Source organism: Sorex fumeus, unplaced genomic scaffold (genome assembly GCF_029834395.1).
Source record: "Sorex fumeus unplaced genomic scaffold, SorFum_2.1 ptg000047l, whole genome shotgun sequence".
Taxonomy (NCBI): domain Eukaryota; kingdom Metazoa; phylum Chordata; class Mammalia; order Eulipotyphla; family Soricidae; genus Sorex; species Sorex fumeus.
In genome coordinates, this window is record NW_026606104.1 from 56,774,816 (window position 1) to 56,802,382 (window position 27,567).

Consider the following 27,567-nt stretch of genomic DNA (forward strand, 5'->3'; position numbering starts at 1 on the left):
AGAGGAAAGATAAAAACCCCTATGATCCCATCAACAGATGCTCAGCAAGCATTTAACAAAATCCGCAATCATAAATGATAAAAACAATAAAATAGGAATATACAAAATTCAAAATGTCTGTTCTATCAAAATCTAGGGTTGGAGCGATAGCAGGGCTGGAGCGATAGCACAGCGGTAGGGCAATTGCCTTGCATGCAGCCAATATGGCCGACCCGAGTTTGATTCCTCTGCCCCTCTCGGAGAGCCCGGCAAGCTACCGAGAGTATCTCGCCCGCACGGCAGAGCCTGGCAAGCTCCCCGTGACGTATTGGATATGCCAGACACAGTAACAACAAAGTCTCCAATGGAGACGTTACTGGGCCCGCTCGAGCAAATCGACGAACAACGGGAGGGCCTTTACCTTTTTACCTTTACCAAAATCTAATAAAAGTCAAATACTATAAATATAATATCGCTAATGTTTTATTCTGGTGAAAACCAATGTGTTTTCTTTAAAATCAGAAACAAGACAAGACTGACCACTATCCTGACTTCCATGTAGTATGAGTGATCATAGCTGGAACAATTAAGAAAGAAAAGGAATCAAGATCAGAAAAGTGAAAAGCCATGACAGCTGAAGAAGAAAGTGGGAGACTATAATCTTCTGACTGTGCACACTCGGGTTTTGGACTGTGGTTCTTCTGCACACGGTACCTGGTGTGGGCAAGCAGAAAGACCCAAGTCAGCAGGAAAGGTGAAGGAACAGCACGCTCCCCCGGTATTGGATGGATGTGCACTAAGCCCAGAAAACCATTCAACCAATGGCAATTAAATGGCGTCCAACAACCCAAAAAGTGAAAATACTATTCGCAGATATAATCATATTTAAATATGATTTAAATATGTATTTTTTAAACTCTAAAAACGCCATTAAAAACCTATTATGAACAATGAGTACAGCTAAATGGTACAAAAATCAGTAGACAAAATTTTGTTTCATTCCCAAATGCAAATAATAAGAAATTAAGAAACCGATTCACAGGGGCTGGAACAACAGCACAGCGGATAGGGCGTTTGCCTTGCACGCAGCCAACATGGCCGACCCTGGTTCGATTCCCAGCATCCCATATGGTCCCCCGAGCACAGCCAGGAGCAATTCCTGAGTGCATGAGCCAGGAGTTAACCCCTGAGCATCGCCGGGTGTGACCCAAAAAGCAAAAAAAAAAAAAAAAAAAAAAAAGAAACCGATTCACAGCGCTGTCCAGAAATACTTAAACAGATCAAATAAAACACCTGTATAAAGTCAGTGTGAAAGACACGGGAAAAGGCATTAACACATAGAAAGATACTGCATATACACGGAAGGGGAGAATTAAGTCAAAATATCTGTTCCACCAAAAGAAACAGAGTTTAACATAGTTCCAATCAATTTCTAATGGCATTTCTAAGGAAAGAGATCAGTAATAATAAAACCTAAATATTAGGCCAAAGAGATAGTACAGGAAGGCACTTGCCTTGCATGACAGTAACCCTAGGCCAAATTCCTGGCAACATATTTGGTTCCCTGAGCACTGCCAGGGTTCACTCCTAAATCCAGAGCCAGAAATAGTCCCTGAACCCAGTCAGGGGTAGTCCAAACCCATCCCTAATCTCTACCACCCAATCAAGGCTTATACAAATTATGAAAGTCTTTGAAGAGCTGCAGCAATCCCAAAGGAAAAAAGGAAAAAGGAGGCATTGCACTACCTGGCTCAAAACTATACTACAGGGATCTGAGAGATAGTACAGGTGTAAAGTGCTTCACTTGTGCACAGTCAGACCTGGTTCGATCACCTACAAGGCAGTCTCCAGGGCACTGCTGGGTATGACCTAGGCCCTCCCTCCAAAAAGAAAAAAATATGTATTATAAAGTGAGATCAAGGAGCGATAGCACAGTGGTAGGGCGTTTGCCTTGCATGCAGCCTGCATGGCTGACCCAGGTTCGATTCTTCCGCCCCTCTCGGAGAGCCCGGTAAGCTACCGAGAGTATCTCACCCGCATGGCAAAGCGTGGCAAGCTCCTCGTGACGTATTTGATATGCCAAACACAGTAACAACAACAGTAACAACAAGTCTCATAATAGAGACGTTACTGGGCCCACTCAAGCAAATCAATGAGCAATAGGAGGATAGAGCTACAGTGCTATCAAACTGTATGGAATTAGAATTAAAATGGACACAAGAATAAGAGAACAAGATAACAACTGAAATCCTAGAAATAAATTACACAAAATATTAGTGGGACTACATCAATCTATAGATTTTCATTGTAAATAATGTACATGTTAAGGAAAAGACATATTAAATAAAAAAAAATGTGCCACTGATACCATCAAGGGCATTCTTTCTAATTTGACTTCCCTCTTCAAGTTCCCTAACTTTCAAGGCGTGGTCAGACTTACTCAGAAAGTTTAATAGTATCAACAGAGGAAAGATGGCTCAAGATACTGTTGGTTCCTTAAATGGAAGGAAAATACACATTAAGGAAAATAAAAGAATTAAAAATAATGGCAGTAATGGTGTTGTGATCTAGATAATCCTGAATGCTTCCATTCCATTCCTGGTTGACACTTCATCTTAAGTGATGGGAAAAAAATCGAACAATTGAGAACTCAAAGAAAATTCTTGTTAAGTGTTCTAATCACAATAAGGGAGAGGGAAAATATTTTTTTTTAATTTATAAGTAACTCCTATTACTGCATCTCTCTCAGCACCCAAAGCAGATAATATGGCAAGAAACCAGTCTCCAAATACCTGTTTTTAAACCCTTCCTTAATATAATCCCAATCTTATTCTGGTGGCATTGCACCCTTTGCCCTTTCTGATGTTTGAATGTGGCCTATTGCTCTAGGAGTCATTTTGGATCATAGATGACCTTCAAGAAAAAAAAAATCACACACTAAGAATGTGAAAGCAGAGAAAAGACAGATCATATATAGATGTATGCAGGTTTCTATTTGGTAAATCTATTGTGACTGTCTGTCCCAGGTTTCTTTTTTCAAGGCACTGTGTAGCCAGAGCTAAGCCCACCTGCCACAGTTCCCAGCACTGCCTTTGGCACTGGCCAAAGCATGCTCGGCATGGTTCTGCATACGCTTTCTGATTTCTCTTAGCAAAAGAATAAAACCAATATACCTGCTTCTCACGCATGTATGCTGCTGGCTTAGAGTTTCCATCAAGGGGGTGTATAGGTGGACTGACTCTGGGCCCTTGCTGCAGGTCCAAGTACAGGGAATTTAGAATTTAGCAGCTCTATATCCTTGGCCCTGGCATTAAAATGTCCAGCCTGGTTGACCGAGCAGCATCAGGAGACACCCCACAGGCTTAGAGGGCCTTGGGAGTCCTCTCACACAGGAAGGAAATTAATAAAGATAACATTAAAGACTGACATTCACAGTTGAAAAACTGATGACACTTTCATTAAAGTGACAAATGAATTAATCAAACTGACATTTATGAACTCTAGGAAGCAAACCATATTCCAACTGAGGGTCATGCAAAGAAAAAATATACACACAATGTGGTTGTGTTTCATTGCAAAGTGAAAAAAACAAACACATTTGCTAAGGGAACATATTCTGCCTATGGCCTATAATTTAAGAGTCTTACAATTTAAAAGCTTATCATGGTTGAAAACATACCAACAGCCTCTGAAGTAGCAACATGAACTGCTGTTAAGGAAGAGAAAACTGGTGTCTGGCCACTCGAAGTCAATGTGTTATAAGGGTTTCAAAGAGTCTCACCAGTGCTACTACACCCTAAAGAAATAAGATGCTAAGATCTAAATTATGCTGACTGGGGCTGGAGCAATAGCACAGCGGGTAGGGCATTTGCCTCGCACGCGGCCAACCCGGGTTCAATTCCCAGCATCCCATATGGTCCCCTGAGCACTGCCAGGAGTAATTCCTGAGCACAGAGCAAGGGGTAACCCCTGTGCATCACCGGGTGTGACCCAAAAAGCAAAAAAAAATAGACTATGCATAATAATTATGCTGACCAAGAGCATTTTCTGCAACAATGTGTCTATGTGCTAACCACTATGACAGTCATTAGTGAGTCTTAAAGAAATGTATCCCTTGGTTTCAGTAAAGAACATTAACCATGCAAAAGCGTCTTTATTTCTCCAGCAGTAGGTCCTTCCCCAGTTACCATTTTTTCAACACCTGTAGACCCAGGTCACCATAATCCATGTAAAGGAGACTAGTCAGCACCCTTTCCTCATATGTCTGGCCTCAAACTCACTGGATTCCTCTCCTGAACTCAAGATACTAATAGCATCATTCAGGTAGTAACTTTTCCTCATATGTATTAACTTTAATTCTACCAAAGGCATTAATAATTCTCTTCAGCTTCTCCCTTATTCTATCTGGTCCCTAAGCATTGAAAGCTGGTAGCTGTATCCTAAAGTGCCGTACTTTAAATCTAGTTAATGATTCCACTAACTATTCAAACAACAGGCATGGCTTCTACCTCATAACAGTCTTGACAGATGAGAAAAGTCTGATTATACAGAATATATTACTGTAGTACCTTATGTATACTAAACAGTAATAACAATGAAGTTGAATGTAAACAACTAGGTTAATGGGGCTGGAGATAGTACAGCAGATAGGCGCTCATCTTGCACCAGATGACCCATGTTCGATCCCTGGCACCCCATACGGTCCCCTAAGCCTGCCAGGAGTGATCCCTGAGTACAGAGCCAGGAACAAGCCCTCAGTACTACCAGGTGTGGCCCAAACTTACCCAGACCCTGCCCCCCAAAAAAGCTTTAAGTTAAAGCATATTCTGAGCAATTGCTACAAAATATTTTGCAATCGAAGCCAGCTCTTTACCTGCTGTATTCTCTCTAGCCCTTAAACTTATTCTTAAAAATAATTTGGAGAGCCTTTTTCTTATATAACATCTAATTTACACTGGTATACAATTACATGATGTGAACATATTTAACAATGGTTATCTGACTTTCCAAATTTTCTATAATAACTATTACTTTTTAATCATAAAAAAGCTGTAATTCAGGGATGGGAGCCCAAATCCAGTAGTAGTCGGGAGACCACTCCCAGCTCGGAGCCAGATCCCATAAGTGTTCAGAGGATCATATGTTGCATGGTCCTCTGCATCAAACACAGGAGTCCACAAACAAAGTATGTGCTTCAGTCCTATATTTCAGCATTCTTCAAACTCCAGTCCACAGAGGTAGTTAGTAGTCTGCAGGCACAGAAAGGCTAGAAACCACGGGTCTATCTCCCTGATGAGAGAGACAGAGACGGAGGGGGGGGGAGAGGAAGAGAGGGAGAGGAGGAAAACTGGGAACACTGAGGTGGGAAATGTACAGTGATGAAAGGATGGGTGTTGGGACACTGTATGACTGAAACCCAATCGTGAACAATTTTGTAACTGTGTACCTCACTGTGAATCAATTTAAAAATAAGCTAAAGAAATATACTTCTGCAACATTTCAAAACACAGGAATTTTCTAGGGCCTGCAAGTAGAATATAAAATCAAAAGCTCTCTTTGACGTTTCTTTTTCTCCTGTAAATGTACACAAACTTGGCCACCATTTCAGAAAATTCATCACCAAGCCCCCTGAGTTGTGCCAGCCTAAGTTTGTCCTTTGGCCTCAAAGTAATTCAGGAAACAAATAACAGAGCATTTCTTTTATTTTTTTTATCTGCATATGCAATTTGGATGGACTTTTAACAAACTGAAATACAAGTTTTATCCATTTCACTTCTGTATCTCCTAAAACTTCCTCAAGAAAAAAAAACCTAATTTAAAATATAAAAATACTCTTAAGGAGCTCTAGAGAGAGTAACAGCTGATCCAGGTTTGATCCCAAGAAACCCATGTAATCCTCCATGTCTGCAAAGAGTAATCCCTGAGTACAAGATAAGGAGCATCTGAGCACAGCCAGATGAGGTAAAAAAAAAAAGTTTTAAATATAAAAAATATTTAAAAAAATAAAAATAATCTTAACACTCTGAATAATAGCACAGCGGGTAGGGCATTTGCCTTGCAAGCGGCCAACATGGCCGACCCGAGTTTGATTCCTCCACCCCTCTCAGAGAGCCTGGCAAGCTACCGAGAGTATCTCGCCCAGACGGCAGAGTCTGGCAAGCTACCCGTGATGTATTCGATATGCCAAACACCGTAACAACAGGTCTCATGATGGAGACGTTACTGGCCCGCTCGAGCAAATCGATGAACAAGGGGAGGACTGTGACCGTGACTCTGAACAATTAGGTGTAGAGACAGCACAAGGATTAAAGCACTTGCCTTGCACAGTACCAGTCCAGGTTAGATCCAAGGCATCACAAATGAGACCCTGAACACACCTAGGGGTGATCCCTGAACACAGAGTCAGGAGTAAGTCTTAAGAACTATCAGGTACGGGGGGCTGGAGCGGTAGCACAGTGGGTAGGGTGTTTGCCTTGCAGGCAGCTGACCTAGGTTCAATCTCCAGCATCCCATGTGGTCCCCCGAACACTGCCAGGAGTGATTCCTAAGTGCATGAGCCAGGAGTAACCCTGTGCATCGCTGGGTATGACCCAAAAAGCAAAAAAAAAAATAAAAAAAGAACTATAAGGTATGGAGCAGAGCCCGCCAGCTTGTGGCAGAAAAGTAAATGGACTATGCATTAATCCACAGTGCCATGCCTCCCTAGGAGGGAAAGGGTGCCACTCCCTTCCTTCCACCTCCCCCGCCCCCACCCCCACCCCCCAGCAGCAAGGTGGCTGCAGCCTCAGAGCTTACTGGAAAGCCAGGTATGAGCTGGCGGTGACGGGGCAACTGCAATCTCATGGGAAGGGGGGGCGTTACCAGCTCATCCTTCATGCCCTACCGAGATCACAAGTTGCCCCCATGAGCGGCTCTCCGGCACAGCCATGGCTCTAGAGCCACAGAAACCAATCTCGTAATTATCTGGCTCTTGGCAGAAATCCCTCCAGACTTAATAAGTAAAATATCAGAAATCCAAAATCGCATGGCTGAAAGGAAACTATAAACAATAATGGTGCATCTTTTGTTGAAGTGATGAATGTAATCAAAGTAGATAGTTAAGTAGAAATCACGGGCATTGGGAGGGGTGGAAGGCGGGTATATTGGGGTTCTTGGTGGTGAAAAATAAGTACTGGTGAAGGAAAAGGTGTTTGATCATTGTATGACCGAGACTTAAACCTGAAAGCTTTGTAACTCTTCCCACAGTGATTCAATTTAAAAAAAAAAAAAGAACTTTCATGTATGGGCCCTGGCAAAAAGCAAAACAAAAACATTTTTTATTAGACAAGGATCCAATGTCATCTACAGAAAGCAATCCTTGGTGGGACCAAAGTGACAGTACAGCGAGTAGGGTTGCTCAACGTATACTACTCTGTAATATAGTATTGAGTAGCACCAAACTACAGTATATAGTAACAATACTGCTCAAGATAGTATTGAAAGTACTTGCCCCAGCACTTAGGCAAGGGCATCCAGAAAGGTAAGGAAGAAGTCAAATGCTCACTATTTGCAGATGACATGCTATATTTAGAAAATTCTAAAGACTCTACAAAAAGCTCCTAGAAACAATAGATTTGTATTAAAAAGTGGCAGGCTACAAAATATGCAAAAGTCCATGGCTTTCCTAGATACAAATAATGAAAGAGATGGAAGAGGTATTATGAAAACAATCCCATTCGCAATTAATTGTGCCTCAGAAAGGTGAAAGTCCTCTACAAAGAAAACTATAAAACACTACTTGAAAAATTAAAAGAGGACACACAGAAGAAAATGAAGCATCCCCTGCTCATGAATTAGGAGAATTTATTATCATCAAAATGGCAATTATCATCAAAATTGTGCAGATTTATTCAAGTCCCTATAAGGATACCCATGTCATTTTTTAAAGAAATAGATCAAACACTCCTGAAACTTTTATGGGACAATAATGCCCCCTCCCCTCCCCCCACACACACACTCTTGCCCAGGAACACCTAGAACAATCTTTGAGAAAAAAGAAGATGTCACCTTCCTCAACTTCAAACTATAATACAAAGTTGTACTAATTAAAACAGCATGGTACTGGGATTAAGAAAGACCTTCAGATCAATGGAATAGACTCGAATATCCCAAGACAGACCCTCAGGTATATGATCAGTTAATCGTTGATAGGAGCAAAAAATATAAAGTGGAGGCAAGGAAAGCCTCTTCCACCAGTAGTGCTGGAAAAAAACTGGCCAGCTACGTGCAAAAATAAACAAACTCAGGCCTCTAACACAAAAGTCAAATCAAAATGGATTCATAAGAACCTTGCTATCATACCTGAATCCACAAGGTACACAGGGGGAAATGCAGGCAGAAGTATCCATGACACTAAAATGTAAAGGCATCTTCAAGAGTGAAACACCACTGACCAAGTGGAAGCAAAAATAAACAAATGAGACTACATAAAACTAAGAAGCTTCTACACTTCAAAGGAAACAATAACCAGAATACAAAGACAGCCCACAAAATGGGAAAAAAACATTTATCCAACACTTATCTGTTAAGATGTTAATAGCCAAAAATACAAGGCACTCATAGAACTTTACAAGAATGAAAAATCGAACCCATCAAAAAATGGGGAGAATACAAAGAAATACAAATGACCGCCTTCTTGCCCTGCCAAGACCACCAATTGCCTCCCACAAGTGGCTCTCTGGCACGGCCATGGGCCCAGAAGCACACAGACCTAATTCGGAACCCAGCAGCTTCTGGCAGAAATGTGAATGGACTATGCAGTTAAGTACGGCACTGTGGCCCCGGGAGGGAAAGGGTGCCTGTCTCTTCCGCCATTTTCTCCCCTGGGAGTATAGTGGCCGCTGCCTCAGAGCTTATTGAACAGCCAGGTATGAGCCAACGGTGACGGGGCAACTGCAGCCTCATGGGATTGGGGGGGGGGGGGGGCGCGGGGTCGGAACCAGCACGTCCTTCTTGCCCTGCCTAGACCACGAGTTGCTCACCCCCCACCACAAGCGGCTCTCTGGCATGGCCATGGACCCAGAGGCACACAAACCAATCTCAGAACTATTCAGCTTTTGGCAGAAATCCCTCCAGACTTAATTAGTAAAATATCAGAAATCCAAAATCACACACCAGGGCCGCACGACATCATATGGTCTTCAGAACCAGCAATAGAAAACAAATTATTTCATGATGCCTTTTCAGCAGGTTTGATTGTTGGGAGGAAATTCCAAATAATAATGGTGCATCTTTTGTCGAAATAATGAATGTAATCAAAGTAGAGAGAGTTAAGTGGAAATCATCTGCCTCACAGGCACAGGGAGGGGTGGCATAGGGGGGTATATGGGGATTCTTGGTGGTGGAAAATATGCACTGGTGAAGGGATGGGTGTTTGATCATTGTATGACCAAGATTTAAACCAGAAAGCTTTGTAACTGTTCTCACAGTGATTCAAGAAATAGTACTGTAGCACTGTCATCCCGTTGTTCATCGATTTGCTCAAGCAGGTCCCAGTAAGGTCTCCATAGTGAGACTTGTTGCTACTGTTTTTGGCATACTAAATATATCACAGGGAGCTTGCCAGGCTCTGCCATGTGGGCAGGATACCCTCAGTAACTTGCCGGGCTCTCCGAGAGGGACAGAGGAATCGAACTCCAGTCCGCCACGTGCAAGACAAACGCCTTATCCGCTGTGCTATTGCTCCATTATCATTCTTAATAAAGCAGCAAAAATAAATTTTTCAAAAGGCATTGACGAAGGGAATCAGCACAATAGTAACAGGTGAGGGTGCTTTGTGCTCGCGGCCAACCCAGGTTCGATCCCCAGCATCACATATGGTATCCACAGGAGTGATCCCCAAGGATTAAGCCCCGGGCATAGCCACCCCCAAGATAAGTCAAAGACGGCAGTTATCCTCCTTCGGGTATTCCGGACAAGGCAATAGCAAAAGCCGACCTTGCAAAAAAATAGAAAAAAAGAGGAACTAAGGCCTGATCAGACCCTCACCTATCTACAGCAACAGGCCCAGAGAAGCTCCTGCAGAAACAAAAGGCCAGGAAAGGGATTTCAAAGAAGACCATCACCACTCCCAGCACCCTCTTCCCCCCTAACCTCCTTTTACCTACAAGCCCACATGGGGACAGGCTGGAGAAACCCTATGAAGGCCACCTTGAACAAAGGAAGGGCATATGCTGCCCGAGCCCATGTGCTGCTTGCTCCCACGTGGCCAAGCGCATGTGTCGCCGGAGCACGTGTCGCCCGCATCTCCCCTCTTGAGATGGGGACTTTCATGCTTTCCTGTCTAACACTGGCATGTGTGTAGGGCTCGCTCCACCCTTGGAGTGTTAGGACCCACTTAGCCATAGAACTGCCATGACAGGCTTTGTGGCCTTCTAAGTGACCTAGGCTTCTTCCAGGAACAAGAAAAGCACAAAACCCAGATGCTTTTGTCAAAGACTACAACCCCAGAATATCTCCAGAATGTAACTTTAAGGGAGTGGGCTGGCTGTCACGAGCCAAAAAAAAGTGTAAGATCTCTCTGAATTTGAGGCCCTTGCTGAAGCCTGCTGTGCGGATACTTGGACCCCAGCTGGCTGGAATAATAAACCTCTGTTCTCTGTCCTGACTCCAGACTCATAGAAGCCCGGGCTCCCTCCTGGGCTCCCTCCTGGGCTCCCTCCTGAGCACAGTTACTCTCTCCCACCTTTTCTTCCTCTTTCCCTTCAAAACCTCCAGACAAAACTCTTCACCTCACTGCTCGTCTACTCTGGACTTTCTTTTCTGCAAGGCGAGACAAGATCCCAGTAAGCCTGGGTCCAGGTGGTGGGGCGGATGGGGAGAAGGTGACCATCTTCCTCCTCCCCATGCACGTGGCCACCCTGTGACACCCACCCTCGATGGGAACCTGCCGCCTGGGTTAAAAAATTAAAATTAAAAAAAATTGGCCAAAAGGCACATGAAAAAGTGCCTTCACTAATTATCAGGGAGATGCAAATCAAGCAACCATGAGATCCCATCTCACACCACAGAGACTGGCATACATCAAAAAGAATATAAACAAACAGTACTGGCGCAGATGCAGGGAGAAAGAGTTTCTCATTCATTATTGGTAGAACTGCCAATTGGTCCAGACTTGATGGAAAACAACATGGACATTCCTCTAAAAACTGGGAACTGAGCTTCCATACAAGCCAACAATATTGCCCCTGGGTATACCCTAGGGGCCCAAAACCCCAATGCAGAAAAGTCATCTACACCCCTTATTGCAGCACTATTCACAATAGCCAGAATCTGGTAACTGCCATGACAGCGCAGTTAGTCAAACATCAGTCCGAGAGAGGGAATGAGAGCTGCAAAGGCGGGGTAGGGAGAACTGTACGAAGCATACAGCGACTTCATTGCAAAGCTCATTGACTTATATAGTATGCAGTAGACAATTTGTGGGAAAGCCAAGGGTTACAAGATGGGCGAGCTACGCTATATGCTATTCTGTTTTGCAGCTGCGTATTCAGGCAGTTCCTCGAACTTTCTCAGCAAAACAGGACAGGAATGAGAATGTGGCTTCTGGCCCGACCAAGACAGATCAGGTGCAGATTTCCCTTCGGACCCCTTGGGTCAACCACCAGGGCATGGTGCTCCCACACGCCAATTTTTTCCCCTGCTCATTCCCTTCTCAGGGAAAATAAGCAGGAGCTACCAAGGCCAGTCCCCAACAGATAACATCCAAATACTCAAGAGCAGATGACTGGATAAAGAAACTACATCTTACACAATGGAATACTACACAGCAATGGGAAAAAAATGAAGTCATGGAATTAGCTCATACATGGATGGACATGAAGAGTATCATAGTGAAATAAGCCAGAGGAAGAAATAAAATAATTGCATTCATTCGAAGAATATATAAAAACCAAAATAATACCCAAAATCCAAAGAAATGAGGGCCAGGAAAACTCATTCATGATAGAAGCTTGCCACAAGGTAGAACAGATGAAAGTTGGGGTGGGAGAGGGGGCCTGCAATAGGACAGATGGTGTGGGAAGCCAAGAGCCCTCTCATAGACCCTGGCCATGGTTCCCATGTTAGGAACTGCTTGGGACAGACATTGGTGACAGTCTCCCAGGGCTTCCTGACCTCAGTGGATGCCTGATCTATAGCAAATAACATCAGGCTGACAGTTATCTTATCTGGCCTTATCTATAATAACCTCCAGGATGCATCTACTGCCCTAAGACCCTTTGATATACAAATGTAAAGCTCAGGATGCACCTACTGCCATAAGACCTTTGATGTACAAATGTTTACCTTGAATGTTAGGTAAAGCTCTTGTTGCTGACCTTACCATGTATGGTTATATTGCTTCTGCTCCTGACTGAGCTGCCCGGACCCTATATAAACAGCCTGTATCCCTCAATAAAGCCTGTCCCTTTTTCTCTCTATTTCTAAACTGTACTCTGTCTCTTGTGTCTTGTGTTCATTCGGTTGGTCCCTCCTTGCACCATCGGATCAATCCTCGGGCCACCTCCGCGGGCCGGAGAGTGGTTACCAGGGCCCCCTGCAAGATGGGACCGAGGAGAATGATAGTTGGAAATGATCACTCTGCACAAGAACTGAGTGCTGAAAGGAAGTAAAATGATAAGCATGATAACCTTTCAGTAACAGTATTGCAATCCATACAAATCACTGTGTCTAAAAGGGGGTTGGGGATGTGGAGAGGAGAGACAGAAAGAAAATATTTGCCAGAGAAGCAGGCTGTGGTCGGGCAAAGGGAAACTGGGAACACTGGTGGCAGAAAATGTACACTGGTGAAGGGATAGGTATTGGAACATTGTATGACTAAAAATCACAACAACTTTGTAACTATGTATCACACAGCAATTCAATTTTTCTTTTAAAAAAAAAGCACCAAAAATAAATAGGCTTGAAAAAGTCTAATGGGCGGCAGAAAATTATAAAGGGGGTAAGATACATGCCTGGCACATGAACAACCCCTGTTCAATCCCTGGTACTCAAGTAGTCTCCCACGAAGCACAAGTGGTCTAAGTAATCCACCACAAAGCTCTCACAGTGCCACATCCTTAGGTATTGAAGCACCTTGTCCCCTGAATACTACTTGAAGTAAACCACTGCAATCACTGAACCCCCAAATTTCCTGAGTTCCACTTAGGTTCCTCAAAAGTAGAAATAAAGAAAAATTTGATTGTGGGTTCTGCAAAATATCCTGAGATCACATTCTAAGTTTTAAATATTCAAAGCAAACATAACCCTTTCCATCACACTAAGTAAAAATCACTTAGTGTTAAGTCATATTAGTTCTACAGCTGTTTTAGAAAGAAAAAAAAAATTTAAAGTTCTTTTCTGAGTTTGGGGGGAGATGCCTCTTTTGCGGGGAGGAATAAGGGTGGTAGAGAAAGATGACGACCAGTCCTCCAACTGTTTTATTAAAAAGATGGAAGACAAACTGTCAAGGGAAGAAAAAATAACTATATTTTCTAAGAAGGAAAAAAAGGGCTGAATTTGGCATGGTCAAAATACAAATGCATAAAAATGAAAAAGGCAGGGTGGAGATTATTACAAGGGTTATGGCACTTGTCTTGCATGCAAGCGACCCCAACTTAATACCCTGCACTGTCAGAAGTAACCCTCAAAACAAACAAGCGCGCACACACACACATACAAAATTGGTTACGCTTTGAAAAGAAAAATGAAAAGAGTAACTTAAGGATTCTTTGACTTCATATTCATGGTTCTAGTACTCATCCTCTTCCTTGGTCCTCCAACACTAGGCAACTCCAACCTTCTCTTCTCCATCACTTACTCTTTCAGTTACATTGACCTCATTAGTCCATCAACAAATAAGGAATTCTATTGCCCTGGAACTTCTACGGCTCCCTATAATTGAAATGTCCATCTTCTACATTCCATCACGCTTTCATGTGTTCATTCAAATGTCATCTTACAATTTCAATGAAGAAATTTTCATTTCAGTGAAGCTTTTCGCTTGGCTATACCGACAACATTAATACACATCCCATGTTTCCTATTCCCCTTCTCTTTTTCAGTTTAGTCAATCCTTAGATGCCAACAGGTACTTACACTTATTAATTGGTTAACCCTCATCAAACTATAAGCCCCATGATCACAGCATTTTTATCTATTATGTTTATTTCTACAGCAGCACTTACACACTTGACAAACATTAATGCTCAAAATGCATTATGAAAAAAATGATATATCTGCAACACCACATATAACTGAGAGATGCTTCCACTGATACTTCACATACTAGTTTGAATGATTTCAATTGGGATAACCTGGTTTTTTTCTTTTCTAACTATGCTCAGAGAACTATAGCAAACCCTTTGAGTCCTCTAATAAAATACAGAAACCTAAAGCAAGAGAAAAAAGTCACATTTATCTGTTTTATTTAACTAAACTTCACATAAAATTACTAGTAGACAGGATTATACAGTACCAAAAAATCTAATACCAGTGATTCTGTACAACAAATTAGTTCCAACATTTCACAATTTACTTTATAAATGGCCGAGCCGGGTTCAATTTCTCCCCCCCTCTTGGGAGAGCCCGGCAAGCTACCAAGAGTATCTGGCCTGCACGGCAAAGCCTGGCAAGCTACCCGTGACGTATTCAATGTGCCAAACACAGTAGCAATAAGTCTCACAATGGAGACGTTAACTGGGCCCGCTTGAGCAAATCGATGAACAACGGGAGGACCGGACTGGACTTTTTTTTTTAATGTAGGAGTACTGCTATTTATTCAGCCACTGATTAGGCTGATTGAATTGGGCATGAACTCCACCTTATTTTTTTTCATTTTTAATAATTTTATTTATTGAATCACCATGAGAGCAGTTACAAAGCTTTCGGGTTTAAGTCTCGGTCATACAATGAAATACCCGAACCTTCACCAGTGCCCATTATCCACCACCAAAAACCCCAGTATAGGTGTGGGGGCGACTAAAACCTCATGGGAAGGGGGGCGTTCCGGTCCGTCCTTCACGCCCTACCGAGGTCACCAGTTGCCCTCCGCGAGCGGCTCTCCAGCATGGCCACAGCCCCAGAAGCACAAGGACTTAATGCAGAACCCGGCAGCTTGGAGCAGAAAAGTGAACGGACTATGCGTTAATCCAGGCCATCATGTCTGTCCGGAGGGGTAAGGGTGTTGCCCCAGTCGCCCTCTCCTCTCTGGAAAGAAAGATGGCGGCCATATGGGAGCCTTGTGGACAGCAGGTATGAGCCGGGGGTGTGGGGGCGACTAAAACCTCATGGGAAGGGGGGTGTTTCGGTCCGCCCTTCACGCCCTACCGAGGCCACCAGTTGCCCCCCACTAGCGTCTCTCCAGCACGGCCACGACTCCAGAGCACAGAAACCAATTTCTTAACTATCTGACTTTCAGTAGAAATACTTCCAGGGTCAACAAGTAAAATAGCAGAAATCCAAAACCAACATTTAATTCTTGAACCCAGCTGTAGAAAGCAAATCACTTCACAACGCTTTTTCAGCATGTCTGATTTTGGGGGGGGGGGGGGGGGACTCTAAATAATAGTGGTGAATCTTTTATTGAAACAATGAATCTAATCAAAGCAGATAGAGTGTTAACTAGAATTCATCTGCCTCACAGGGACGGGGAGGGGTGGGGGTGGGGTTTTATTGGGGTTCTTCATGGTAAAAAATAAGTATTTGTTAAAGGGAAATGTGTTTGATATTTGCATGACTGAGACCTAAACCTGAAAGCTTTGTAACCTTTCCCACGGTGATTCAATTAAAAAAAAAAAAAAACCCAGTATACACACATGCAAACCATCTCCTAACCCACCAAATATCACTATTTGACAAAATAAATACATTATATCATTCCAAACCTTAGCTTGTAATTAATCCTAATATTACTTGACCAGTATGACATTTTAAAATATTTTCTGTTCCAACAAAGAAAAAGAGTACTAACCTTAATGAAGTTACAGATGGACAAGTCTGTCCATACAAACCCATCTGGCCACGAGAAGAATCTGAAAAGCAAAGAATAATTAGTTATCAGATGTTCCTCAGATACAGTATAAACCTTGTTGTAATTCTATTGAATCACTGTAAGAGTACAACAGACCAAGTGTGCATGCTCTTCATGCCAAAGGCCTGGGTCCAATCCCTAGCACCCTGTTATCTGTCCCCTGAGCATCCCCAGAAGCAACCCACGAGCCCCACCAGGTGTGACTGAAAAATCAATAAGACATGCTAAAAACAGAAATAGAAGGCTAAAAGATTCAATTCAAAATTAACTGAACATACACCCCCATGAATCAAAAATGCTACTGTGGTTAAGGAAAGATATTTTAAGAAAGATAAACATAGCCCGTAAGAAATAGACACATTAAAAATGAAACATTCAAAGGCACTAAAAATTCATAAAATTTTTAAATGGTTATATATATGTATGTGTGCATATAATATATATTACATAGTGTCCAAACTTTTTAGTAGAATGCTGGGGGTTCCAGAAAGGTATCTAATGGCTACCAAAGGACTGAGCATATAATTTCCATTCCCTTCCAACTCCAACTGCTCTTCAATCCAAAAAATGCTATCTTTTATACTGGAGAGTGTGTTCAGCGGGTAAGGCACTTGTTTTGCACATGGTGAACCCAATCAATCAATCCCTGGCATCCCATATGGACCCCGAACCCCAAAAGTCATGATCCCTGAATGCAGAGCCAGAAGTAAGCCCTGGGGATTGTCGGGTGTGGCCCAAAAACAAAATAATAAATATAAAATCTAACAGTGCTATCTTTGTTTCATATACTGAACTTCTAGATTCCATCTGAATTCCTGATTGAAAAAAAAAGTTTCAACCTAAGAAAATTCAGTGGTCTTGGGAGCCCCATTTTTTACCCAGGACTGCCATTTTGCCACCCAGGTCAGGATCTTTCTCCACCTGTGAAGTGGATAGGAAGGGGAGGGCTGCTTAGCCACCCCAGCTTGGCTCTACCCAGTCCTGGTCCCAGGAAACTGAGGAAGCTCAACTGCATCCTTTTAAAAAATAACCTACTACCAGTCCTTTTCAGGCACTTTCAGGAAACTGAAGAAACAAAACACTCCCAATTTCTATGAAGCAAACACCAACCTGATACCAAAAGCATACAGAGGTATCAACGAAAAAGCAAATTACAGACCAATCTCCTTCATGAACACAGATGCAAAGATCCTCAACAAAATAGAAGCAAATCAAATTCAATAATTTATCATAAAGATCGTACACCATGACCAAGTGTACAACTCAGGGCAATGCAAGGTTAGTTTAACATATGCAAGTCATTCAACAAAATACACCATATTAATGAAAGAAAAAAAAACCATATGATCATATCAATAATGATTAGAAAGCAACAAAATTTCAACAAAATGGTGACTAAAGGAACTTTCTCAATATACTCAAAACCAATACCACAAGCCCACAGCAAACATTATACTAAATGGGGAAAAATGAAAAGCCTTCCCTCTAAGATCAGGCTATAGACAAGGCTGCCCACTCTCACTCTCACCAGTTCTGTTCAATATAGCACTGGAAATACTTATGACAGCAAGAAAAAGATTATCAAGGGCATACAGATAGGAAAAAAAAAGAAGTCAAGCTCTCACTATCTGCAGATGAAATACTGCATCTAGAAATACTAAAAACTACCTCAAAAAAACTCTTAGAAAAAATAATTTGTGTAGAAAATTGGCAGATTACAAAATATGCAAAAGTCCACAAAAGGTCCAGAGCTTTATTACAGAAAATAGGACATTTGCCTGGCAGGTAGCCAACCCAGGTTCAATCCCTGGCATTCCACATGGTCCCCCGAGCACCACCAGAAATAATTTCTGATCGCCAAGTCAGGAGTAACACTTTGCAATTTCTGACTGCAAAGCCAAGAGTCACACCTTGCAGGTGTGACACCTCCCCGCCAAAAAAAGGTCCATCGCTTTCCTATGTGAACAGTGAAAGAGAAGAGAGAGGTATTATAAAGACAATTCCACCGAAAATTATACCTCAGAAAAATCAAGTACCTCAGAATCATCTTCACTAATGAGGTGAAAAACCTCCTCTACAAAGAAAACTAGAAAACACTACTTGAAGAAATAAAAGAGGACGCACAGGAGAAAATGAAGCATCCTCTGCTCACGAATTAGGAGGATTTATTGTCACCAAATGGCAATACTCCCCAAAGTACTGTGTAGGTTCATTCAAGTCCCTATAAGGATACCCATGTCATTTTTTAAAGAAATAGATCAAACACTCCTGAAACTTTTATGGAACAATAATGATCAGTTAATCGTTGATAGGAGCAAAAAATATGAAGTGGAGGCAAGGAAAGTCTCTTCAACCAGCAGTGCTGGAAAATCTGGCCAGTTACATGCAATAAATAAACAAACAAATTCAGGCCTCTTTCTAACACCATGCACAAAAGTCAAATCAAAATGGATTAATAAGGACCTTGGTATCAGACCTGAATCCACAAGGCACAAAGAGGAAAACGTAGGCAGAACTACTCACGACACTGAAACATAAAGGCATCTTCAAAGATGAAACACCCCTGACCAAGTGGAGGCAAAAATAAATGAGACCGCTCTCTGGAAAGAAAGATGGCGGCCGCACGGGAGCCTTGTGGACAGCAGGTTTGAGCCGGGCTTGGCGGGAGCGGCGGGGACCTCATGGGAAGGGGGGCTTTGTGGGCCGTCCCCCACGCCCCACCAAGGTCGCCAGCTGCCCCCCACGAGCGGCTCTCCGGCACGGCCACGACTCCAGGGCACAGAAACCAATCTCTTAACTATCTAACTTTTAATAGAAATTCTTCCAGGGTCAATAAGTAAAATAGCAGAAATTCAAAACCGCGCGGCCGCGATAGCATCATTTTATTCTTAAACCAAGTTGTAGAAAGCAAATCATTTCACAACGCTGTTTCAGCATATCTGATTGTGGGGGGTGGGTCGTAAACTCTAAACAATAATTGTGCATCTTCTATCGAAACAATCTATCTAGTCAAAGTAGATAGAGTATTAACTAGAACTCATCTGCCTCACAAGAATTGGGAGGGGTGGGGGGAGGTGGGGGTCTATTGGGGTTCGGGGTTAAAAATAAGTATTGGTAAAGGGAAATGTGTTTGATATTTACATGACTGAGACCTAAACCCGAAAGCTCTGTAACTTTTCCCACAGTGATTCAATAAATAAATAAATTATAAAAAAATAAATAAATAAAAAATAAAAAAATAAATGAGACCACATAAAACTAAGAAGCTTCTACACTTCAAAGGAAATAATCAGAATACAAAGACAACCCACAAGATGGGAAAAAACTTTTATCCAACACTTATCTGATAAGATTCCTCCACCCCTCTGGGAGAGCCTGGCAAGCTACCGATATGCCAGACACAGTAACAACAAAGTCTCCAATGGAGACGTTACTGGGCCCGCTCGAGCAAATCGACGATCAACGGGAGGGCCTTTACCTTTACCTTTACCTTATCTGATAAGATGTTAATAACCAAAAAACACAAGGCACTCGTAGAACTTTACAGGAATGAAGGATCGAACCCATAAAAAAATGGGGAGAATACAAAAAAATACAAATGGCCAAAAAGCACATGAAAAAGTGTCATCACTAATTATCAGGGAAATGCAAATCAAAACAACCATGAGATACTATCTCACGCCCCAGAGACTGGCACACATCAAAAATAACAACCAAACCTGGCTGTTATATGGAGAGAAAGGACTCTCATTCACTGCTGGTGGAATGCTGAGCTTCCAGCAGTCCAGCACTTTGGAAAACAGTATGGACATTCCTCACTGAGCCTCCATACAATCCAGCAACACCACACCTGGGTATGTATCCTCAGGACCTGGAAACACAATGCAGAAAAGTCATCTGCACTTCTATGTTCGTTGCAACACTATTCACAATAGCCAGAATCTGGAAACACCCCAAGTGCCCAAGAACAGATGACTGGATAAAGAAACGATGGTACATCTATACAATGGAACACTACACAGCTGTTAGGAAAACCTAAGTTATAAAATTTGCTTATACACAGATGGACATGATTAGTATCATATTGAGTGAAATGAGTCAGACAAACAGAATGATTGCGCTCATTTGCAGGGTATTTTTAAAAAAGAACATAGTATGTGAATAATAACCAAGACAGTAAAAACAATGACCAAGAGAACTGGTCCACGGTAGGAAACTTTCCACAAAGCAGGAAAGGGAATGCATTGGGACTGAGAAGGGAAGAAGGGACCACTATGACAATGATAGCCAGAAATGATCATTCTGGACAAAAAGTGAGTGCTGAAAGAGGTAAAGTGATATGCATGATACCCTTTCAGTAAGAGTATTGCAAACCACAGTGCCTAAAAGGAAAAGAGAGAGAGAGGAGAGAGAGAGAGAGAAAGAGAGAGAGAGAGAGAGAGAGATAAGCAGGTGGGGTGGAGGCAGGCGGAAGGGAAGAGTGAAATGGGAAATGTGCAGGGTGAAGGGACAAGACTGAAACTCAATCAAACAACTTTGTTAACTATATCTCACAGTGATTCAGTTTTTAATTTAATAAAAATTGAGATTCCAGTCTTTAATAGTTTGTAACTGTTCAGGTTCTATGTACTTTATTAAAACTCACAAGTTTTAATAAAATGTTTTAATTCCTTAAAAGAAAAATTAAAGACTGAGCGATAGCACAGTACTGGTAGGGCATTTGCCTTTGCACGAGGCTGACCCATATTTGATTCCCAGCATCCCATATGGTCCATGGAGCACCGCCAGGAGTAATTCCTGAGTTCAGATCCAGGAGTAACCCTTGTGCATCAACGGATGTGACCCAAAAAGCAAAAAACAAACAAACAAGACTGTTATCCTACATAAGACTAGTACTGGAACAGGAAGTTTTGGACAAGACAATTCCAGGTTCAAATTCCAGTTATGATGATATGAGACCGAGATCTTATTTCCGTATGTTTATAACCTCACTCACTCTCAATTTCTTCATTTCTACTTAGGGATATTGCCACCTAATTATTTTTATTCATCGGGGTTTGATAAAAGAGAAGTTTACGTTTAAATTACGTATAATACATCTGTAAACGTGAAAGCACCTACCACAAGGATGATGCACAAAAGTGAATGGGTAATATGAATCAGAGCAGTTGAAATAGCATTGTTTACAAATGCAGAGAGGAAATGAGAGGAAATTGTGAGCAGATAAAGCAAGGTATCTATTAAGGGATTAGCTGTTCCTAGTTGTAGTATATTGCTAAGCACAACTACAAACAGAGTCTCATAAGACTTTCTAATTTTACAGAAAAGAGCCAAAATTTTATTTTAACTACCTTGACCTGTATTTACTAAACACTGTTGAATAAACGGTGAATTCTGTCCCAAAGTTTATACTTTTGAGACTGACTGAATTCCCTGCATCTAAATGTCCCTGCTGGCTGGAAACTGTTCTATTTCTGCCTAAATGACAGAAGAGCTTGACTGCATGTCCACTGAAAATAATACTGAACAAGGTAAAGGTAAAGGCCCTCCCGTTGATCGTCGATTTGCTCGAGCGGGCCCAGTAACGTCTCCATTGGAGACTTCTTGTTAACAGCAGGTAGGGCGCTTGCCTTACAAGCGGCCAACATGGCCGACCCGAGTTTGATTCCTCCGCCCCTCTCGGAGAGCCTGGCAAGCTACCGAGAGTATTCGATATGCCAGACACAGTAACAACAAAGTCTCCAATGGAGACGTTACTGGGCCGCTCGAGCAAAATACTGAACAAAATATTTTTAAATCTTTATAAGCTAATAAATAACCTAAAAGAACACAAGTATTTGAGGTTAAAGACTAGGTGAAAGAGTTGTAAACTAGACAAGTGCGCAGAACATCAAAACCAGCTTTCAATCAACTTCGGGACATTTTACCAACCCCTACGATAGCACAGCAGTAGGGCGTTTGCCTTGCACGCAGCCAACATGGCCCACCCGAGTTCGATTCCTCCGCCCCTCCCGGAGAGCCCGTCAAGCTACCGAGAGTATCTCGCCCGCACGGCAGAGCCTGGCAAGCTCCCCGTGACGTATTCGATATGCCAGACACGGTAACAACAAAGTCTCCAATGGAGACGTTACTGGGCCCGCTCGAGCAAATCGATGATCAACGGGAGGGCCTTCATTTTTTTCTTCACAAAACTGCAATTCTATGATCTACTGGAGCTGGAGTGTGACATTACTAAAGAGAATTGCAATGAAAATGGCACTTTAGCCAAGAGTGCTGAAGAGGAGAGTAAGACAGAAGCGGAAGCATCTCCAGATAGATAGTCGTGACCATAAACTCTCAGATTATGATTTTATTAAAAAGTAATCATTTTAATGTGATTAATAGTCCTAATTCATATTTACAATTTTGCTGAGTAAAGTCCAACAGCAGGAGTGTTCTCCATTGAAGTCTGACAAAAGTAAATGCAAATTCTGCTGAGAAATCTGCCCTTGATCTAGACCTGAAAAAATGCCCATAGATAAACTGGGCTGGAGCGATAGCACAGCAGGTAGGGCATTTACCTTGCACATGGGTTTGACTCCTCCATCCCTCTTGGAGAGTCTGACAAGCTACTGGGAGTATCCCACCCGCACAGCAGAGTCTGGCAAGCTCCTCGTGGCGTATTCAATATGCCAAAAACAGTAAAAAAGTCTCACAATGGAGATGTTACTGGTGCCACTCAGGAAATGGATGAACAATGGGAGGACAGAGCTACAGTGCTACTCTTTGCATGCTGCTAACCCAGTTCAATCCCAGGCACAACATACAGTCCCCCAAGCAGAGCCAGAAATAGCCCCTGAGTATCGTCTGGGTGCCAGGACCAATAAAAATGAATTCTCTATCAAAACCACTAAACCCGGGAGGAGGTGAACCAATGTAAAAAAAAGCTGAAACATCAATTGGCAGAATCAAAACTCAGACTTCGGGTCTGGGAATTGCCACACTATTTTCTTACCTCAGTGATTTATCTACTCTTGTACTTCAATTACCTGTATACAGATTATCTCAGTCTATATTTCTAACAAGATTCAATCTCCTGATCTCAAACTATAACATTCCTTCCTAGAAATCCTGAATTATTTTATTTCTAAAACTGAATGTGTCCTATCTCTACTTAATGTATTTCCTCTAATCTTGATAAAATGGTACGGCCCTTTCATCCTGAATGACTTTTAGATTTCTAGAGTAACTCCTTTTCCTATTACAGCACAGCATTTCTTTCCAACCCTTGATTTCTATGACAAAAAAGTCTCTAAAATACTTCTGTTCTTTAGAAGTATTTAGAAGTCTACTCTTAACACACTTTTTGCCAAGTAATAAGTAATTTGACTAGTAGGAAGTGCTAACTTCACAACTGTACATTCAAGACAGTCTGTTATCCCAACAAGCTGGACATCAAAGTGAACTTTCCCACTGTCTAGATCAGTATTTTCCAAAGTGGGTGGTACCACTCTCCTGGGGAGCACAGAGCAATGGGAGGGGAGAGGGGAGTAGTCTCATGCACAATGCAGGGTGGGTACTCTCTGTTTTATTCATGTAGACTCCCAGGAAGATGCTGAGTAATTTTTTTTTCCTCCTGAAATGCGAGCACGAGGCCAAGTCTAACAGCCTAGTCAATTCTTTCCTCTAGTCAGCTCCAGTCAATTCTTTGCTAGGGCAGTATAGCCGTGTTGTGGTTCAACCGACATAAATAATATTTATCTACATATCTATCTATAAATGTAGATCAGAAAATCTCAAAGTGCACTTCAAATTACAAATTCACATCTTTGGAACCAACTGTAATCAAACAATTGTATTAATTCCTCAATTAACCCCTTATTTTATTTATACAGTTGGTACCAATAGCATCTAATAGCATTTCCTCCAAATCCTTTGAAAACCAAAACACAGGAAGATTTTATAAAATGACAAAAGCAGAAGAAGGTTAAAAAAACTTTTTCACTGATGGATGTCCTCAAAATAAACTAGCGGGAGCAAAAAGAGAGGGCTCAACAGGCTGAGTGCACGCTTTGCCCAAATGTAGGTATGGTCTGTATGGTTGCAGTACAGCCAGAAGTGACCCTGGAGCACTATAAGGTGAGGCAAAATAATAACAAGCTCCATATTATATCCTACAGCCAGTAAAATATAAAATTCCTTTTAACACAAACACTCAAAAGTACGTATTAAAACTGGGGCAAGAAACATGGTACAGTAGGTAAGACACTTGCCTTGCACATGGCGGACCAAAGTTCAAACCATAATATCCCATATGATCATTCAAGCACTGTCAGGAGTAATTCCTGAGTGCAGACTCAGGAGTAAGCCCTGAGCACAGGTTGCAACCCCCCCCCAAAAAAAAATATGTATTAAACTGAGTAACAAACTATTTACATTTAAGAAGATATTTTAACAAACTCACAGTTGTGTAAGAATTTGGAAGCAAGAGGTAAAATGTATTTTAAGTATTTAGAAAAAGCTCTCAGTAATTCCTTCAATCCTCTATCCCACCCACACAGATACAATGCTTTACAGTTTACAGAAACTTACAACATTCATAAGCTAATTCAAGATCTAGAATTAGAATCTCAACTCTGACAAGTACTGTGTATAACCTTGACTATACAGTTTCATTCTCTAAAATTTCATATGCTCCCCTGTTCAAAAGAGATGCTTGAATGAAAGTCCCAATATAAAACCTAGCTGAAGAATTAAGTTTGGAAGGTCAGGAAAGGAGCGCAGTAGCTCAATGCTATAGCTACAGCCCTTGCCATGTATGTACTGAGCTCTCTCCCTCTCCCTCTCTCTCCACCAGTAAAAATACTGAGACTTGGGGCTGGAGCGATAGCACAACGAGTAAGGTGTTTGCCTTGCACGCAGCCAACATGGCCAACACAGGTTCGATTCCCAGCATCCATATGATCCCCCGAGCACCGCCAGAAGCAATTCCTGAGTGCATGAGCCAGGAGTAACAAAACCCCTGAGCATCGCCGGGTGTGACCCAAAAAGCAAAATAAAAAAAAAAATACAGAGACTTTTTACTTCTAAACTCAACTATTTCTCAAAAGGCTCGAAAGTATAAAATTCACAGCACCCATAAAGGACCTACATCATTGACTTCGGTTACAAACTGAGCACTGTGAATTGTTATACCTTTAGTCACAATCATTAAAGAAGTCATGTAAATAACCTGTGGCTTAATCAACCTGAACAAGAGAATCTGCTAGAGGTAGGAGTAAAGGCAAAAATCCTGTTAAGTAAGTAGCAATCAGCTGTACACTCCAGCTCGACAAGCTAAACCTGAAGGTAGTGATGAGCTGGAGTTAAGAACTGAGCTCTCGGAGTCAGTCAAATGCTCTGAGACCAATTAAAAATCACGTGAAGATGATCATTGACCACGTGAGTATTAGAAGGAAAAGAAAGTTTTAAACTGAGGTGGGCGGGGGGGAGAGAGAGAACCCCAAGGGAATTAGGCACTCACCTTGCATTCAGCCAACAGTTTGATCCCAAGCATCTCATATGGCTCTATCCTAAGCACAGAGCCAGGAGAAAGCCCAAGCACTGCCGGGTGTTGTCCACAGCCACAGCCCCATCCCCCACCAAAAAGAAGTCTAAAACTCACTTTGGAGAACTCTGATAAAGTTACAATAACTACGTTATATAACTAATAATTAAGAGAAAAGGAAGTAGTTCTAAAAATGAAAGACAAAAACCTGGAGGAAACTGTACAGTAGATGAGCTAACAGCAAGTGAGTTAAGACAGGCAAAAGTGCTACAGATTCAAGATGAAGGGAAACTGAAGAGCATCGTTAGGTGTAGATCTGAGGAGTGATGGAGGGCAAACACCAGGCTGCGAGGTGGTTAAGAACCAGGAGTCTTACCTCGTGCTGGCAGAAGAGGCAAATACAAAGCATCCTCACCGTGATTATTTTTTATGAAGAGACAAACTTGACATTATTGTCCAGAAGAGGAAGCTCAATCGATTTGCTCGAACGGGCCCAGTAACGTCTCCATTGGAGACTTTGTTGTTACTGTGTCTGGCATATCGAATACTCTCGGTAGCTTGCCGGGCTCTCCCAGAGGGGCGGAGGAATCGAACTCGGGTCGGCCATGTTGGCTGCGTGCAAGGCAAACGCCCTACCCGCTGTGCTATCACCACAAATAAAAATACATATACATAAAAAAAAAAAAGGAGTGTAGGACTAGAGATAACAGAGTGGCAGTGAGGGGAGTCATGGAGAATGGGGAGATGGCAACGCAGAAATTTTGTACATAAATACTTTAGCACTAACACAACCATCTAACAAACTATATATATTTTTGAAATTTGGGGTTTTTTCTAACCCAAGTTCCAATCACCAAGAATTCTTCTGAGCACTGAGCAGCAAGAAGCCTCGGAGTATCAGCAGGTGCTCCAGGTGCACCAAAAAACCAAAGAATGAGAAAAGAATTAAATGTAAGATTAAAGTTTAACTACAAATTATATAAATGAAAATAAATATAAGGTGCAGTAAAGGTCAAGCTATCAGAGCAGAGGTCAAAACAGAGAGGAACAGATTACAAAACCAGAAAAGAAAGAATATGCTGGAACAATAATAATCACACTATACCCATTTTTCTGTTTTATTCTTTTTGTTTGGGGGTCACACAGCCAGCAGTGCTCAAAGTTTACTCCAGGCTCTGTGTTCAGGGATCACTCCTGGAGCATCTTGGAAGACCATATGGAATGCAGGAATCCAACCCAGGTCAGCTGCCCAAAGGCAAGCACCCTACCCACTGTACTATTACTTCTACTGCCTGTTTTACTCATTATTCTTGGCACTACCAGATGACTTTGTCTCACTTGTCTATTTCTTCTCTTCTAGAATGCAAACTCGATGAAGATAGAAATTCACCTGTTCCAGTTTGTTACATCCCCAAACCTAGTATATAATCAGCACTCATGTTCCTTCAATAAATGAACAAACCGGATTTCTCAAGAGTTGAAAAAAAGAGCAAAACAAGAACTATACTGAATGAAATATCTTTTTTACATAGTTCAGACTCATCACTTTTCTCAAGTCTCCAACTAAATGAATTTAGGACTAACCTGCAATTAAAAGGAGTAAATTACATACCCAGAATACATTTTAAAAAAAAAAATCTTACATCTCAAAAATACAACCTTATTTTAAAATGAGCAAAGATTCAGGTTTAGCTCAGGAGCAGAACTTTTGACTGGAAAAGAGAAAGGCAAGTGTGTGTGTGAAGGGGAGGTGGCAGGGATATAAAGATTTAAAAAGATATCTCTTATTTTTAAAAGCATACAATGTGTGACGTTCATGCCCAATTCAATCAGCTTAATCAATGGCTAATAAGTAGCAGTGCTCCTACATTTAAAAAAAAGTATACAATGTCCAAAATGTCCATAAAAAATTACCATTAGCAATGTGGGAATTACAAGTCAAAACAACAATATCATCGCATACCCTCTAGGACAGCTCTAATCAAAAGGACAAGTAATAGTAAGTACTATAAAG

At 41.8% G+C, this 27,567-nt stretch overlaps 1 protein-coding gene across 4 annotated transcripts in view; it reads right to left on the reverse strand.

The window, feature by feature from the left end:
- FOXJ3 (forkhead box J3) overlaps positions 1-27,567 on the reverse strand; it is a 133,316-nt gene that overhangs the window by 80,793 nt on the left and 24,956 nt on the right. For all 4 annotated transcript variants that reach the window (XM_056123079.1, XM_056123082.1, XM_056123080.1 and 1 more), the window contains exon 2: positions 15,968-16,028. In XM_056123079.1, coding sequence (XP_055979054.1) covers positions 15,968-16,011 — 44 coding nt within the window. In that variant the 5' untranslated portion in view covers positions 16,012-16,028. The remainder of the gene's footprint in view (positions 1-15,967; positions 16,029-27,567) is intronic.